A 16,033-nucleotide genomic window follows, 5' to 3' on the forward strand; every position below is an offset into this window, starting at 1 on the left:
CTGAAAAAGTCTGTTTGGTTGGATGGATCAGTCACAGCTGCATCAACAGGATGGAGACAAAGTGTCCTGAAGGGTGCCAACACCCACCCACACACACACACACACACACACACACACACACACACACACACACACTAACAAGTGACAATGAGCAGCAGACTCCAAACCCACTTTCTTTGAGTTTGCCTCCACACTGCACCAACTGCTGCTGCACAAAGAGCCACAGAAGGTGAAGCTTCAGTCATCCGCTCCCATTTGGATGATGGATTATTACCTTTTCTTGTGAAGGCAATCCAAGTTCAACCTGCGCACAGGTTGAGAAGTGAGCTGTTGGATGGGTTGAATGTGTCAGGAAGAGAAGAGAGCAGGTCACCGATGTCAGATGAGAGCGAGCGGGGACACTACGGTCCAGGAGAGAGCATTTATGGCACAACAAGGCGAACAGATGAGTCGAATCAGTGCTGAATTTCCAAACCCCAGTGTTAGTGGTACACACAGCAATCAGGTTGCATCTCCAGCAGAGAGCTAGATTGCTGAGCTTCATGTCATCCGGTGAGAGAGCACCGTGCTCGGTAAAGGAAAATGAACCACAAGCTAATAAACTCTTTCTTCAGGTGATTATTTTAAATTGCCTATACTTTGTCTCCCACTGTAGCCAGTTATTCTGATCACCCCCGTCTAACACACCCCACCTCCCCACCAACCGAGACTAGAATAGACCATACCAACTCTGGCAGAAAGGGAGGGGGCTGTGCTGAAATATCATGACCGATGCATCATTTTTTTGCCCACATAAAACCAGCTGACTTCATGCGAAGCCGCTCCAAAGCACGCTGCGTTTCATCTCCAAAGTCCTTGCGGGCTCTCCAGCCGTCCAGCAGCGGCTCGCAGGGATTTCTGCGGCGCATCCCCCTCCTCGCCTCTCCTCCGCCGGTGAGCCAGCCAGCAGAGCGAGCTGAACAAAGCCATGGGAGAGAGAGGAGCTTCTGGGAAGAAATGTCTCTCGCTGACTCTGTCGCCTGGACAACCGGGTAAGAGAGGAGGGGAGGGCGCAGGAGCGAGAGGAAGGACCGGGGCGCATAAAAGGAGAGGAAAACAACACATTATCAACTGCTGAGATAAGAGGATTCCTTCAGAGTGTGTGTGTGGGGGGGGGAGTGGATTTTTGCCTGTCATTCTCTTATGAAGGTTCCCTTGGTGTCTCTTTGTCTTGATGAGTTATTAACTATGACAATAAAGCAGTAAATTAGATTTTCTCCCTCCACACCAGAGCATGGAGGGGATGAAACTGCAGAGCGCAAGTTGAGCCCTTTACATGTGGACCCGGTAGGCCTGATCGCACCACCTGTAATTCTCGCCTCCTCAGCCTCAGGTAAGAGTCTCCTCAGTCTTACATTCGCGTTGATAGAGATGCTTTTGTTTTTGCCAGATTAGTTGATAAACGTATTAATTACCGGGGGCGGCAATCTGTGCAGTTATCTGGAGGATGGCAGAGAAAGTCAAACAAATCAATAAAAGCTCATCCTGACTGCTTGCAGGCAGCGTGGAGCGCGAGCATTGTTCATCAGAGTAACTCTGAAGCAGATAAGTTTTGGGAATTCGGCTCCATTGTGTGTTTGAATATGCGTTGTTTATATGCTGCCAGGGATAAAACCCACTGTACAACGTGGCTCATGCATTCCGTGTTATTCAGGAGAGTGAGAGAAATTGCATAGTGCGGCCCCAGGACGCTTCACGCACTGTGCACAGAGCTTTGCGCTCCCTTCAGTGCGAATTCACCGACAATAAGAGAATGAACACCGCTGTTAGGTGCAAATATATCCCGGGAGTTTGACTTGACTCCGGATTCACTGTGCGTAAAGAACAGAAGGCACGTCCGCTACAAACACACTGCCGAGCACTCATGAATAAGGAATATATTCATAGAGCACCAGTGCTGAAATCAATGCTCCTTTAAATGAGGCGGTATGCTGGCTGAGTTTACACCAGGATGAATGTGTGTGGGGCAAGAGGCAGCATGTGATATCCATATTGGATGAGATGGAGAGGAGATAAACTGGGGGGTATTTTTAGCTGCTGTCAGCAATGAAGCTTACAAATCTTTCACCTTTGTGGACAAGATAGAGACACAGAGAAGAAGCAGAGAGGAAAAGGGCAGGAGAGCGAGGGATGGCGAGCCCAAAGGAGGAACGAGAGAGATGATTATAGGTGATGGTTCAGGCTCACAGCAGGCTGGGATTGCTCAGAGCTGCCACCTCACCTACCAGACACAATCCAGAGACGAAGCCAAGGAAATGCTGACACTCAGCTTATGCACGTCTTTATAGGAGGAAAGAATCCACAGTCGAGTGGAGCTTATGGTTCACCCTCCTTTTTCTGCTCTCAACTCACTGAGCACGACACACGAGACAGCCCAAATGCAGCTCTGCCCTGCACAACACGGTCCATCAGATACAGCTGCTGTACTTCAAACAGGCAGGCAGGTACAGCGTGGCCACCTGGGCAGCACTTGTTTAAAGAGAATTCAATAGAAAAAGCTACACACAAACTTCAAAATTGAGGGGGGTTTTTTTGCGAGGGAGGGCAAGTTTATCCAACACACACTCACACAACATAGAGAATCCAAGAGCAGATTCATCTTTCAAGTGATAAACACAAGATTTCATACCTCAAAAGCTGCAAGTAGATGTTCATTTCAGGCATCAGTGCATTTCTCTGTCTCAGTGTTGAGTCTGAAACTACACTACAGACAAAGAAACACCGCCTCGCCATTAAGAAGATCATAGCTCTAATATAGGCCGAGCCATATGGGAAACAGCTTTTATTCCAGTAAATACAGAAAGCAGGATGCAAAATTGCTTTCTATTTTTAATCCACACCTGCACAAGGTTTAAATCTACTGTGCACTACTGATCTTGAATGAACAATTCTGGGAGCTTGTAAACACATTAGTTATACCAGGCTCTGCACTGCTCGCGGTGCTTTGCAGCTGTACACTGCTCATAATTATTGTGCATGAGGTGCAATGTTCTTGGATGCGAAGACGCGTCAGCCTCATCAAGGGGAGAGAAAAGGATGCGTCCCTGAGGCCGTGCATCACTGTAGTTATCTTTGCTCCACTGTACCTGCATGCTGTCTGTTTCAAGGTACGCTGTTGTCGGCGATAGACGGTTAGCACAGAGCACAGAGCTCAGCCTCACTGTCTGATAAGCGCTCTGTCTGTCCATCAGTCACTAATGAGTTCCTCAGACTGTCAGACTTTGACATCTGCATCACTAATCAGCCTGTTTTGATGTTGAAACGGACACAGAAATGGAGCTGTGGAGATGTGCCGATGGTCCTCTCATTTAGATTTTTTTCTCCATGAATGTTTAACAGCAGAAAAGCCCAATTTCTTTTCACAGATTTCTGAGGTGCTGGTGTTTGGAGGGTGACGGCTGTGGTGTGTGTTTGTGTTTGTGTGTCTTCAGTCATTCCCCGGGCTCTTCTTTCCCCCTTTTCCTCCATTCCACTCCTCTCATCATATTTCCCCGCGCGCCTCCTCTCATCTTGTGTTGATGAGAGCACCATCATCGAAACAAGCTGGAGAGGCAGAGATGGAATGTAACAGGATTACAGTGATCTAATTAGCAAAATTAGCAGCTGTATTCCATTTCATTTACTATAAATGCATGATTATATCTGACACATTTATGTGAGAGATTGGTCACATAATTTGTCATTTATTACTTGGACAGAAAAACGTTTGAAGGGGGAAAAGCAGATTGCATTATGGCATTGCAGAAAACAGCATAATAGTGCTCATTTGGAAATGATGGCTGCAGATAAGCAGTGATGCTGCTCCAAATGTACAGCCTGTAAATTGGAACAAATTATTTCCCTTGGTATTATTGAGATATAAAGCACTGTAATCCAAAAGTAACTGAATATAATTAGGTGATTTTGTTGAGGTTGCAAATTTCCCTCTCTGTTTTCACACTTTAAAACCAAACTTTCCCAACACCATTAATGAATTTGTCCTCCAAAAGAGGAGGACGTTGATGTTCACACTGCGTGGGCAGGTGCTGGTCTGCCGCTCTCCCATTAAAAGGTGCACTGGTGCCCTTGCCGGTGCGGTAAGATGACATGGTGATTAATAAAAGTGTTGTGCAGATTAAAAAGTGGCCCAAAATAGGCCCTTTTTCACAGAGCATTACACACAGTGGAGCTCTTGGTCATCAACTCAACAGGCTTTCTTATCTCTTCTGCAAAAAGAAAAATCCTGCATAGAGTTGCATTAGCATATGTAAGTCCTGTGGACATTTGGGAACATTAAAAACTATCGGAGAGTGAGAAACTATAGAGCTAAGGCTGATAATGATGTGGCCATGAAACGCATCTATTATCAGTGAGCCCGAGAGTGACTTTGTGGACACTGTGACCGAACACAGGGTGATTCTCTGCAGCAGACATGAGCACATTTTCTTCTTTAGCAAGTTTATTCAGGTGTAAGAACACCAACAAAAATCTCCAGTTCATTTGTAGCTCCTGGCTTTGTCACTCAAAAATACTTTCTTGTTATAAAAATATCGATTAAATGGTATAATTTGTAAATTGCTCTCTTTTTGTTGATGGATTTTCACTCCAGCTACAGCTAGCTGCTGAGCGCAGCTATCTTTTACACATAATCAAAATTCACTGTCTTACCTGGCTGACCTTAAAGCACAGGTCTAAAGAGAATAGATAAATTGCAGCAGTTAGTGGCCTCACTGCCACCTGAATGCAAACCGGCTGCAGCAGCTTGTGCAAAGAGGAGGGCAAGAAGTGGCGCCCATTGACAATATTAGTCAAACGCTGCCCATCACCAGAGATAAACCCTCTCTTACTCCACAGCTTTGTCTAGTATCCCACTTGCTCTTCTTGTCAGTAATTAGACAAGTGAGATGATTTAATCTGCTGCAGAGTGGACACAGCTACTTTGACTGCTGATCTGTACGGAGCCACCAGCAGACTCTCTCCGGGTGACAATGGCTCGACAGACAGAAGAATTAAATCACAGCTTTAGCCTGTCTCACCCCCGAGCTCTTGTGATCAGCATCTTAAAGCAGAACTCAGCCAACCGTTTTCTCATATAAGCCCTTGAGGAAAAAAAGGTCTCCCCTCGTCAGTTTTCTCCATGTGAGCTGCCAATGGAGGGCCCTCGCTGACAGCTGCTCGAGGACGGACTTAATTCTCACGTCCTCGCTCACTGAGTGCAGCTGGAAGTTACCTTGTCCTTCATTTTGTCTCATGCTTGTTCACCTGCCCGAGGTAGAGGAAGGGGTGGTGCTGTAAGCGAGTGGTGATCAGGTGGTGTTCTGTGTCTCTGACAGGTGCCAGCATGGATGAGGATGAGCCGCTGCTGTTTCAGGCCAGCTGGGGAGAGGAGGAAGATGAGGAGGAGGAAGAGGATGGAGCGGCACAGGCGCCAGGGGGGGGGTGCTTGTCTGAGGAGGCTGGGGTGTGTGGGCTGTGGAGGGCGGTGGCGTGGGTGTACACGCGGCCCTGTGCCAGTGGAGTGGTTTTAGGGGTAGTTGTCCTGCTACCATGCGCCCTCTTTGCCTACATGCTCCTCTACTGCCCTCCTCTGGACATAGACCTGTCCTACAGTGCCTTTGAGGTTCACAGTCACTTCTCTGCTGAGCGCTTCGACGCCCTCACCATCGCCGTGAAGACTCAGCTGGGGTCCTGGGACAGACGTAGGCGAGACTTAGATAACAGCGAGTCTGAGGCCCTGCAGGAGCTCCTGCTGGAGAAGCTGGGCAGACGGGGAGCGTTTAACAGGACAGATAATGAGGGCACAAGGTCCTCCACTCCTCAAAACAAGCTTTTACATGCAGCAGATGATCAGAAGAGAGGAGCTGCAGTGGGCAAAGATGAAAGGACAGTGCCAGAATTGAGTTGGGGGCAGCCGGAGAAGCAGAAGAACTTAGATCACAGAGCAGAGGAGGACGAGGAGAGATCATGGGATGGAAATTCCACTTTGCCGCTCATTAGGAGGCGCAGGTTTGCCCCCAATTACTACTTACAGAGCCAGGCTCTGTGGAGGATCGAGCTTGTGTTTGTAGCTCAAGGGGAAGGCAATCGCAACATCTTCACCCCAGAACGTCTGCAGACGATTCACCACGTGGAGCGTCTGCTCATGCAGCACCCGCAGTTCCATCAGTTCTGCTGGAAGCCTCTGGAGATGCTGAGGGATCTGCCGCTGGGGCCGTCCTACTGCTCGCCACCCAGCTCGCTCCTGTCTTACCTCTACCCCAGTGAGAAGGGAGGGAAGATATACTATGATGGCATGGGCCCAGATCTTGCTGATATTCAAGGTGAGTCCACAGTGAAGAAAGTGGGGGGAAAACAGCTTTCAAGCATAAAAGAATACCTGCGAGAGTCCTCCTAACAGTGCTGATTTGCCATGTATGTATTCCCAGGTTCTCTGAGTCTGGCCATCACCCACCCACAGTTCTACTGGTACGTGGATGAGAGTCTGTCCCCTGAGCATCTCTCCTCCTCTCTCTTACGCAGTGAGATCCACTTTGGCGCTCCTCTTCCTTCCTACTACTCCCTGCAGGACCGAGCTGACGAGCAAAGATCCCGCTTCAAAAACTTTGTGGTGCAGTATGCAGACATCCTGGCTAAGCAGTCCACCAGGTCAGGGGGAAATTGCTGCAGAATTAGCCATTTATTTCCGTGACTGCAGTTGAAATCTGATGCTATTTTGTGTCCCTCGTGCCAGCCAGGTGAAGGTGCTGTATGGAGGGACGGAGCTGTTTGATGACGAGGTGAGACACACCTTCCACAATGATATGATGCTGGCTGTCATCAGCGGAGCCTGCATCACTGTGCTCGTCTATGTCCTCACCTCCTTTTCTGGTACAGTATGACTTGTTCCTTATTCCACCTGAATGTCATATACACATCTCAATGTCTAAACTGTCAATGTCAGGTGTTTGGCAGCATATGAATGTTTTCTTCTTGTCCCTCTGCAGTGTTTCTGACTTTCTTTGGGCTGGCTAGCATTGGTCTGAGCTGCTTGATGGCTCTTTTCTTATACCATGTTGTGTTTGGCGTGAGGTACCTGGGAATCCTCAATGGAGTTGCAGCCTTTGTCATTATCGGCATTGGTAAGGGAGAAGAAATTCATCAATATTTTGAGATTTTGGAAAATACGCTTGCTGGTTTTCTTTTAATTGGATTAGAAGATCAATACAACACGTGTCTGTATGCTAAAGCCAGCAGACAGTCAACTTAGCTTAGTATAAAGACTGGAAACAGGGGGAAACAGCTAGCGTGGCTCCGTGCAACAGTGCCAAAATGCACCTTCCACCATCTCTGAAGCTCACAAATTAACACATGATATCTCATTTGTTTAATCCATACGACAGTGAGATTTGGTCAGAACACTAGATTCATGAAGTCACTGTGGGGCGACCAGCAGAGACAGGAAATTACAGCAGCAGGCACAGAAACAGTCCAGCACATAAACCCCCATAAAGCAATGTCCTCCAGCAGCTGTTAAGTAAGCTAAGGGGGCTAGCAGTTACATTTTTCATTAATGTGTTTTCCGAAATGTCAAACTGTGCCTGTAAAGCTTGAAAAAGCACCCTTTTCCAGTACATTTGCTGTTGTATGTAATAAGGCAGCTCTTTTGTTCTCTCACTGTTGCTCAGGGGTGGATGATGTATTTGTGTTCATCAGCACCTTCAGACAGGCTTCTTATCTGCGTCAGCCACAGCAGCGAATGATCTACACAATTAAAACAGCTGGCCGAGCCACTTTCCTCACCTCCTTCACCACTGCAGCTGCCTATGCGGCTAACACCTTCTCTCAGGTAATCGCACAAGAGAAATGCGGCCGTTAATAGGATCTGCACAGGAAGTGTAAGTGACTCCCCTGCTGAGGATGAATAGAAGTGCCTCTCTCAGCAGACAGGCGTTTTTATGCGATAAGCACAAATTGAATGTTTCAAGGTCCTTTACACTGCGCCTCCTTTAACTGACACTTAGATCCCAGCCGTGCATGACTTCGGCCTATTCATGGCCCTCATTGTCAGCTGCTGCTGGCTTTGGGTATCTATCCTGATGCCAGCTGCCCTGTGTGTCTGGACCGAGTGTGTGGAGCCTCAGGAACATGCCTGGTTGAATTGGTAAGGCATTACTTCCTTACTTTTGTGTGTGATGTTATTTGTGCATGCTGTGCGACACCGCGGGCGAGATGTAATCCCTTCAGCTGTCTCTCTCCCTAAACTTCCTCCTCCCTCTGTAGCTGGAAGCTGTTTTCAGGCCTGTCAACGAGCCACGGCCCTTTGTCAGATGAGGACGATGATGTGGCACTTCTGTCGGTGGAGATGGAGCCAGGTGAGATTATTATCTCCCTAGAATTGAATGAGTGATTGGGGGGAAGAATGGGAACAGGGAACGAGTCCAGGCTGTGAAAAGCTGCCGTCCAGGCACCGCTAAGCCCCCGTCTTTGTCTCTGCCAGGTTCCTGTGACACAGACGGCGATGCAGCCATTCTTTCCCTGTCAGTGGAGACACCTCTGTCCCCTCCAGGGCAGCGGCATGTGGGTGTGGTGAGCACAAATCTCCAGTGGGCCCTGAAGCACTTAGTGGCAGAGCCAGCAGTGGAGCGACGAAAAGCCCTTCTAGGTGAGATTTGATATAAACTCTGAGAGCTCACAAGTATTTTGCCATGGCTGAGATCAGTTTATACTCAAGAAAACTTCTATATGTTGGCTCTTGCTGATATTACCTGCCAAGCTTTTGATCAGTGTTTTAGCCATGAGAGTAACCTCGAGCTCAGACTGTTGAAGAGATGCTGTAATCTGTGCGGCCTGAGGGGATATAGTCTGTCAGAGGAAGAGCAAGTGCCTATCATGAAGTATTCATCCTGCCTCTTTTCAGGAGTGACTGTAATTGATCCGTGCTGCTGCGCTGCTCTATCTGCTCCATCAGGCCCTCCTCCCTGCCATTGTTTATGATTGTCTTCCTCTCGGCCCAGGTGTCTTCCTCCTGGTTCTGCTCCTATCCGCCGGCTGCTGCTGTCTCCTGAGGCCCGCCACTCATGCCCCCCTTCTTTTCCGCCGCGACACAAACCTCCAGACTCTGCTGGCTCTGAGGAGCAACCTGAGCGGACAAGGCATCTCCTGCCCCATGTGCTCAGGTGAGACCAAGATGGAGGCCCGTCTTAACCTCCCATATCCAAAGCAAATATCTGAATTGCACGTTGTGTCCTGCAGGTGTGTTCATGGAAAAGCCGCACCCTTTGTACACCCACACTTCCTCGTCAGCTTTTAAGTTTTCTGCACATCAGCAGAACCCGAGCACAACAACCTCTGCTGCTCCCCGGAGCTCAGTGAAACCAAATTCAAGCACGAACCAAGCAGGTAGAACATTCATCACATAAAAATCCTCTTCCTCCTTATTTAAAACCTGTTCCACTATTTTGAAATATTGCACTTTGTACTGCTTTTTTAGGCTCTTTACTTACAGTGTACATATCAAAGTTGGACCTTGGAGCCTCTACGACCATTTACCGCTTCTCCCTTAACACCAGCACTCCCTCCCCATGGAAAATGTGCAGCACAGAGCATGGAGAGCTGCCGTCATTTCAGGTTAGGAAGCAAAAAACTTGATGGTTTTCCATAATTAGTTGTAACGTTATGTCTCCCAGCTGTGATATGCACCACTAAAGCGTCTTGTAACTAATTTTGTTTTATCTGAATAGGCTTATAATCAGCCCCGCAGCAATTACACCACCAGAATGACAGTGTGTGTTTCCCATGTGTACCACCCGTACCCCAGCTGGATGATCACATCCACCTTGTGTGACCCCCGTCATGGCTGGACGCCGGAGTTTTCTTTTTATGGAGCATCGTCTCCACAGCAGCACAGCAGGTGAAAACACAGATGAGGAAATTCAAAGTTAGACTGTTGTGTTGTTTTCGTGGACGATCTGTCATTTCAGCTCTGCCTTCTCCTCCCAGGAGGCTGTACTTCGCCCAGCGCCGCCTGAGGCCTCATCCCAGCCGGGTGTGTGTCAACCCTCCTGGCTGTGGCATCAGTTCTGGGCCTGATGGACCCACACAGGGAACCTTTTATACTCCTTTCCCCAGTGGTGAGCAAGCTAGTGTCAGTGTCAGAAAGCATCATTATCATAAAGAAAAGTGTGTTAGCCCACCAGGAAAACTATTTTCGCACTGCATGTGTCACATTGGTGAAACGTCTTTTTTATGTCCTTTATTGTCATTGAGGCTTAAGAATAGAGAAGATGAAGCAATATGACACTTCTTTCAAAAGTAGCTTGTTAAAGTGGCCTCTGGAGGATGGTGCGCCGCTTGTACATATGCTTTTACACTGTATAAATAAATGCCGTTTAGAGATTTTTCTCTGATCTATTTTCAAAGATGCTTCATCTGCTGCCAAAACGAAACCATCCAAAACGCTTGGCTTCAACCCGTGCAGTGGCGGAGCGTGCGGCCACCCAGCGGTGCGTCCTCTGGTCGACACCGGGGCGATGGTTTTCGTGGTGTTTGGCATCCTGGGAGTCAACCGAACCGAACGCAGGGACAACCATGTTATCGGAGATATGGTGAGGGTCACACCTGTGCCGGAACATCTGAATACTCAACAGAAAAAAAAGCAGAGCCAGATTTGTAGTTTAGATTTTCATGTGGTTGATGTGGTGTTTACTTCTCTCCAAAGGGCAGCATTATATTGGATCCAGACTTCGATATTTTCCAGGAAATGGGGCGTCTTTGCAAGATCTGCAAAGCGATCAGTGCAAACAAGCAACTTGTGAAGCCAGGAGGAGCACAGTGTTTGCCTTCAGGTATCAAAATAGCAACAAGCAATAGTATTAATCCTTACAGGGCTGACAGTCATCAACAGTTTGTTGATGAATTGATTAGTTAATTGGTCAACAACAACAACAAAAAAATCGATTGATTTGATCTTTAAAGCCACTGGTTTCACTGTCGTTTCTTCTGTTCTCTTCAGGCAATAAACTGTCGTCTATTCTGCCTCTGCTCCATCCTGAGTGCCACTCTCTCCCTGAACCAAACCTCCTCCCGGGGCAGCTCTCCCACGGAGCGGTGGGGATGCACGGAGGCAAAGTGCGCTGGCTGTCCATGGCCTTTGAGTCCGTAAGTCCCTTCATCTCTCAGCTTTTCATCTCTCTGCATCACAGAGCAGCACATTTCCACTTCACTTCCAGTCGTCGCCGTGTCTAACGCTTGACCTCTCCTCTCCCAAGACCACATACAAGGGGAAATCCTCCTTTCAGACCTATTCCGACTTCCTTCAGTGGGAGAACTTCATCCAGGAGCAGCTCGCCTCCCTCCCGCAGTCCTCCGCTCTGCAGCGGGGTTTCCAGACCTGCGAGCATTGGAAGCAGATCTTCATGGAAATCATAGGCAAGTGAAAGGTGGCTTTTTTTTCCTGCAAACTGAAGAGGGATTAATCATCAGAAGTAAGTGAGAGCTGAGTGCACTGCTCTCTGATCTGTTTGTAGGTGTGGAGAGTGCCCTCTGGAGTCTGCTGCTGTCTCTGGCCATCTGTGTGGCAGCTGTGTCTGTGTTTACTGCACATCCTCTGCTGCTGCTGCCAGTGCTCATAACCATTCTAGGTAAGAGATGAAGTTGTATATTTGGAAGTGACACTCAGAAATGCAGTTTAGGACTGAATATTCAGGCCTGCGTGCGCAATTCTGAGCTTTTGGCCCTCGACAGGCGTGATCTGTCTGGTGCTGGCGGTCATGTACTGGCTGGGCTGGGAGATGGGAGCAGTGGAGGCCATTTCTCTGTCTATACTTGTGGGATCTTCTGTGGATTACTGTCTCCATGTGGTGGAGGGATACCTGCTGGCTGGGCGGTCCACACCCTCTACGCCTGGTCATAACTCGGTATGGGAGTTCCACAGTAGTGATTATGAGCAATTGGAAAAACTTTCACAGCACGTCTTCTGTTTGCACACATGCTAAAACAGGCTAATGACTGAGATTGAGAAGCGCCCCGAAGGCACATGAATAAAGACAAACTCTCCTCTCATTAAACCGTGTTGTCTGTGCAGGAGCCTCCGGCTGAGAGGCAGAGGCGGACCCTGGAGGCGGTGAACCATGTGGGCGTTGCCATAGTGTCCAGTGCCGTCACCACGGTGATCTCCACAGTCCCTCTCTTCTTCTGTGTCATTGTGCCTTTTGCCAAGTTTGGCCAGATAGTGGCCATCAACACCGCTGTCTCCATTTTGTTCACCCTGACGGTGACCGTGGCCATGCTGGCGTGCATGGCCCCCGCCGGCTTCAGCAGATCCCCCGGCGCTGTGCTGAAGGCCAGCCTGGCCGTGATGGCGGCTGCAGGGTTGGGAGCGGCCGCGTGCTGGGTGGGAGGACAGCTGGGAGCGTTGGCCTGGCAGCCAGTCAGCACGTAAACGCAACTGTCGGCCAACTCACGCTGATGTTAGGCAGAGGAGTTCCTCTGTATGCAAAACTGTAAGCAGTGAACTTTCCTCCATGTTCAGGAGGAATATCAGATCAGTAAGTGATCTTGTACTTTACAGCACAAAGATGTCAGAATCTATTCCATTATTTGAAGCGGTTTCTCATCACAGATCCATTTTATTTCACTCGTATTGATCAGTGGATTGCAAGCACCTCTTCTAAAACATTGTGTAAATGACTGTGACTCACAGTGGCGTGTTGACCTTTCTGGGCTGATGTGATGACTCAGCTGAGGTATGTCATTTGATCCGTTATCGCCCTCGGCCTATAGGTGGAGATGGTTTGAGTAACTGTTGGGAAACGCTGGCTGAGTCACAGATTTCACTGGTGTAACTTATTGAGTTGTGAAAAGCCGCCGAATGTTCTGTGACCTACTGTTGCGAACACCGTCGGGGTGCCGCGCTCTGACGTCCGTGAAGGTTCGTGTTAGTGGTTCACATGACTCACGGCCATCTTGTGAAACATGACTTTTGTGTTCTCTTAGTTGTGCACTGAATGTCTTTTCAGCCACATTTGTAACAAAGGTTATGATGTCCTCATGTGGCTGGATTAAAAGCTATACTAGTCAAATTTATACTGTGCACAGTTTTGTTAAATGTAAGGTGTGATGTAAGTGTTTCGGTATGCTGTGCTCACACATGAACTGACCTTCTGATGCTGCCAGCGAACTCATTCTGAAGAGTTGTGCATACCAGTACTCACCACAAGATATTAGTGGTGGCGGGAATATTCAGAGCCTCTACTTAAGTGAAAGTACAAATACCACACTGTGGAAATACACAACTGTAAGTAAAAGTCCTGCATCCAAAACCTTCAATATTATCAGCAAAATCGAAAGTAAAAGTACTTTTTGTGCAGTAAAATGGTCCCTGTCAGTGTTTTACTGTTATATCTGATGTTTTTGGATTAATATTATTGCAGCATTCGTGTGTGTGTTGCATTTTACTGCTGTAGATGTTTGGGTTGAGCTAATTTAACTACTTTACATACAGTTGGGTAGTTTAATCTGCAGTAATGCCTCATATTCTATAAGACCCGAGTGTTTTTAAGTAGTTTACTTATCTCTAGAAGCAGGAGAGTGTTCTCATCCCATAAAGGATCATTTAAACCTTAAGGTTATCACAAACTGTCAGCACAACTGGAGATATGTGGTTTTCACTGGACAGGAAGAGTAATTGCAATCTGAAAGTAACTAAAGCTGTCAGACTGATGTAGTGGAGTAAAAAGTACATGTAGTGGAGTTTGAACTATAAAGCTGCATAAAATTGAAATGCTCAAAATACCTCAGATTTGGATTTAAGTGCAGCACTCGAGCAAATGTACTTAGTTAAATTCCACCACTTAGCAAAATATCATCCTCTTCTCTGACCCTGTCACATTTATATCGTAGATCTCAAACTGCTTCGAGGTCTCTATTTTTGCCATCAGCGCAAATTGAAGGAGACCTCTTGTCGGGTCCTCAGGTGTTCCCTCCACTCGTCGGCACTCAGTGGAACCAACTGTGCTCTCACACACTTCAGAGCAGCACTCCTGCACCCATCAGCGGCTCCCCTCTGCCCCGCCGTGAAGGTGAGGGCCATTTGTCAAACCACGTAACACAATAACAGTCAGGGAGAGGGGCTGACTCAATTGAGCGGTGTATTTCTGTTTTGTGCGTGTGTGTTATTTGTGAATGTCGAATAAAACAGGTGCAGAAAGCCTCGGGTCTTTTCTTTGGTGAGAGCTGAGCGCTGCTTTCTTCTGCATTGTTATGTAACAGAGCAGTGGAGCAGGATGAAGACCTGTCATGCTTTGTCACACATACTGGGAGAGCTACAGTGGAAAGCATGGCGTCTCCGCTCGGCTGCCATTAATCATTCATATGAAACGGCTCAGATTTTGCATTGAACTGCGGCGCATCAATGTTTCATATGTTATTAAAACAAAGGAAGTTGTTCTACATGCAGCGGCGTCGCTGCTCCTCGTGATGGAAGCTGAAGACAAATATTTGAGTTAAAGCAGGAAAACCTTGGCAGACTTCTGGTCCGTTGGGTCCTGTTTTATTTGACTGAGCAAATTTATTGTGTTGCAGTGGAAGAAGAAGAGTGTTGCCAAGTGTCTGCACGTCTCCGCTGTTAGTCTGAATGTCAGTGGTCTGTTTAAATGTAGAGGGGTCTTATTTCGTCTCTTACAGGAGCACTTCTTTATGGATTTTCTTGCAACACATACATGCAGCTGGTGTATAAAGATGTATTATTTTGAAAGGGCACAATGTTGTTTCCTAGAGAAATGCCATCTGCTCTTACTGGAGCAAAGACACTTCATTCCTTTCAATGCATTTCCTATTTTCATATTTTTGTCCTCTAGATCTAAATTCAGTTCCCTGTTTTGACAACAATGAGAAAGGACGCATTTCAAAGGGACACAGGTAAGTGTAGTGAAGGTTACACACATCCAAAATATACTGAATAATGTAAATGGTACTCATCTGCTTAGATAATTCAATTAAACATATGGTTTCTATGTCCAGATTTTAAGCAAAAAAGTAGTTTATCTGCATGTTAAAGGAATCTTTATCACTGATTTGTGAAAGTGTGTTTGCTCAAACTCTGCAGTCTTGTAGTGTCTGCATGCATTTTGCAGTATTTTTCATTGGGTTAAGTCAAGTGAGGGCCAATTTCAGCTGTGCCAGTCTGGCAGTTTTCTGTGCAACATCGCTGCTCTGCTCCTCATGTTTTTATAAAACAGCACAACACACCAGTAATGGAAGAATTATTGAGGGGGAGTGAGGTTACACAGAGGGGAATTAATATTTAGCAAGGTCAAAAAGGAGATGCTTTCCTCCTCGAAATGACAAGCTCCATCTATAAATAGTGCATCAATGAGGAGATGAATAAGATATATATATATATTTGGTTTTGCTGTGTTTGCCATGTTTCAGAAAAATGCTCTGAAACTTCCTTCAAACACAGACCAGTGTTACATTTAAGTGCTCAGTTCTGGATTACTCCTACTCACATGTCCTGGATTGCACTCAAGCAGCAGCTCAGTCGGTGCAACGCAGGACGTGGTTTCACTGGAACGGCACAAAGAGGGTTTGCAGTTATGGGTTGATGTTGTGAAACAAAGGTCGGACATCAGACAGGTGTGTCAGACTGCTGCAATGTCACATCTTTCTCAGTGTTGAGCGAGAAATAAATGGAGAAAAGGAACGAGTGAGCAACATAGTATATTCAACATAGACCAATGGCTACACATTAGAAGGCAATTATAGGGCTAATTTCAACAGTACCTTTCCACCTTTACATTATATATGTAATTACTATAACAATAAATACCCAGGCTCATTTGGTTCTTGAGAAATACTTCATTGTACCAAGAAAAGGCATTTTCTCTGCAGAGAAATTATTTTACATCAGAACTGTAAATCAACACTGAACATAAGTCATTACCCCATGTCACAGGACACACACAATGTTCAAGTATGCCCGAGGAACTAAATGGAGCAATTAAAAACAAAAACAAAAAGAATGAGAGATAAAATGCAT

At 47.0% G+C, this 16,033-nt stretch overlaps 1 protein-coding gene across 2 annotated transcripts; it reads left to right on the forward strand.

Moving 5' to 3' along the window:
• Positions 1-966: 966 nt before the first annotated feature.
• Positions 967-14,200, forward strand: disp3 (dispatched RND transporter family member 3). 2 transcript variants are annotated; one of them, XM_070964191.1, is made up of 22 exons: positions 967-1,031; positions 1,271-1,372; positions 5,352-6,338; positions 6,444-6,663; positions 6,749-6,885; positions 7,002-7,136; positions 7,683-7,843; positions 8,019-8,158; positions 8,278-8,369; positions 8,495-8,659; positions 9,012-9,173; positions 9,250-9,396; positions 9,488-9,624; positions 9,738-9,907; positions 9,997-10,127; positions 10,417-10,601; positions 10,715-10,841; positions 11,009-11,154; positions 11,265-11,424; positions 11,523-11,636; positions 11,740-11,912; positions 12,080-14,200. In XM_070964191.1, the coding sequence occupies exons 1-22, from the start codon at positions 968-970 to the stop codon at positions 12,434-12,436; spliced, it is 4,212 nt and encodes a 1,403-aa protein (XP_070820292.1). In that variant the 5' UTR covers position 967; the 3' UTR covers positions 12,437-14,200. The 2 variants fall into 2 exon arrangements, with proteins under 2 accessions (XP_070820292.1, XP_070820293.1); XM_070964192.1 differs by lacking the exon at positions 967-1,031 and adding an exon at positions 1,038-1,137.
• Positions 14,201-16,033: the final 1,833 nt, after the last annotated feature.

The sequence above is a fragment of the Chaetodon trifascialis genome, chromosome 6, assembly GCF_039877785.1.
Source record: "Chaetodon trifascialis isolate fChaTrf1 chromosome 6, fChaTrf1.hap1, whole genome shotgun sequence".
Taxonomy (NCBI): Eukaryota; Metazoa; Chordata; class Actinopteri; order Chaetodontiformes; family Chaetodontidae; genus Chaetodon; species Chaetodon trifascialis.

Coding starts and splice junctions, on each gene's coding strand:
- disp3 (XM_070964191.1), top strand. CDS start 968: ATGGGAGAGAGAGGAGCTTCTGGGAAGAAATGTCTCTCGCTGACTCTG. Junction 6,886..7,001: donor TGTCCTCACCTCCTTTTCTG/GTACAGTATGAC, acceptor GTCCCTCTGCAG/TGTTTCTGACTTTCTTTGGG. Junction 9,625..9,737: donor GAGAGCTGCCGTCATTTCAG/GTTAGGAAGCAA, acceptor TTATCTGAATAG/GCTTATAATCAGCCCCGCAG.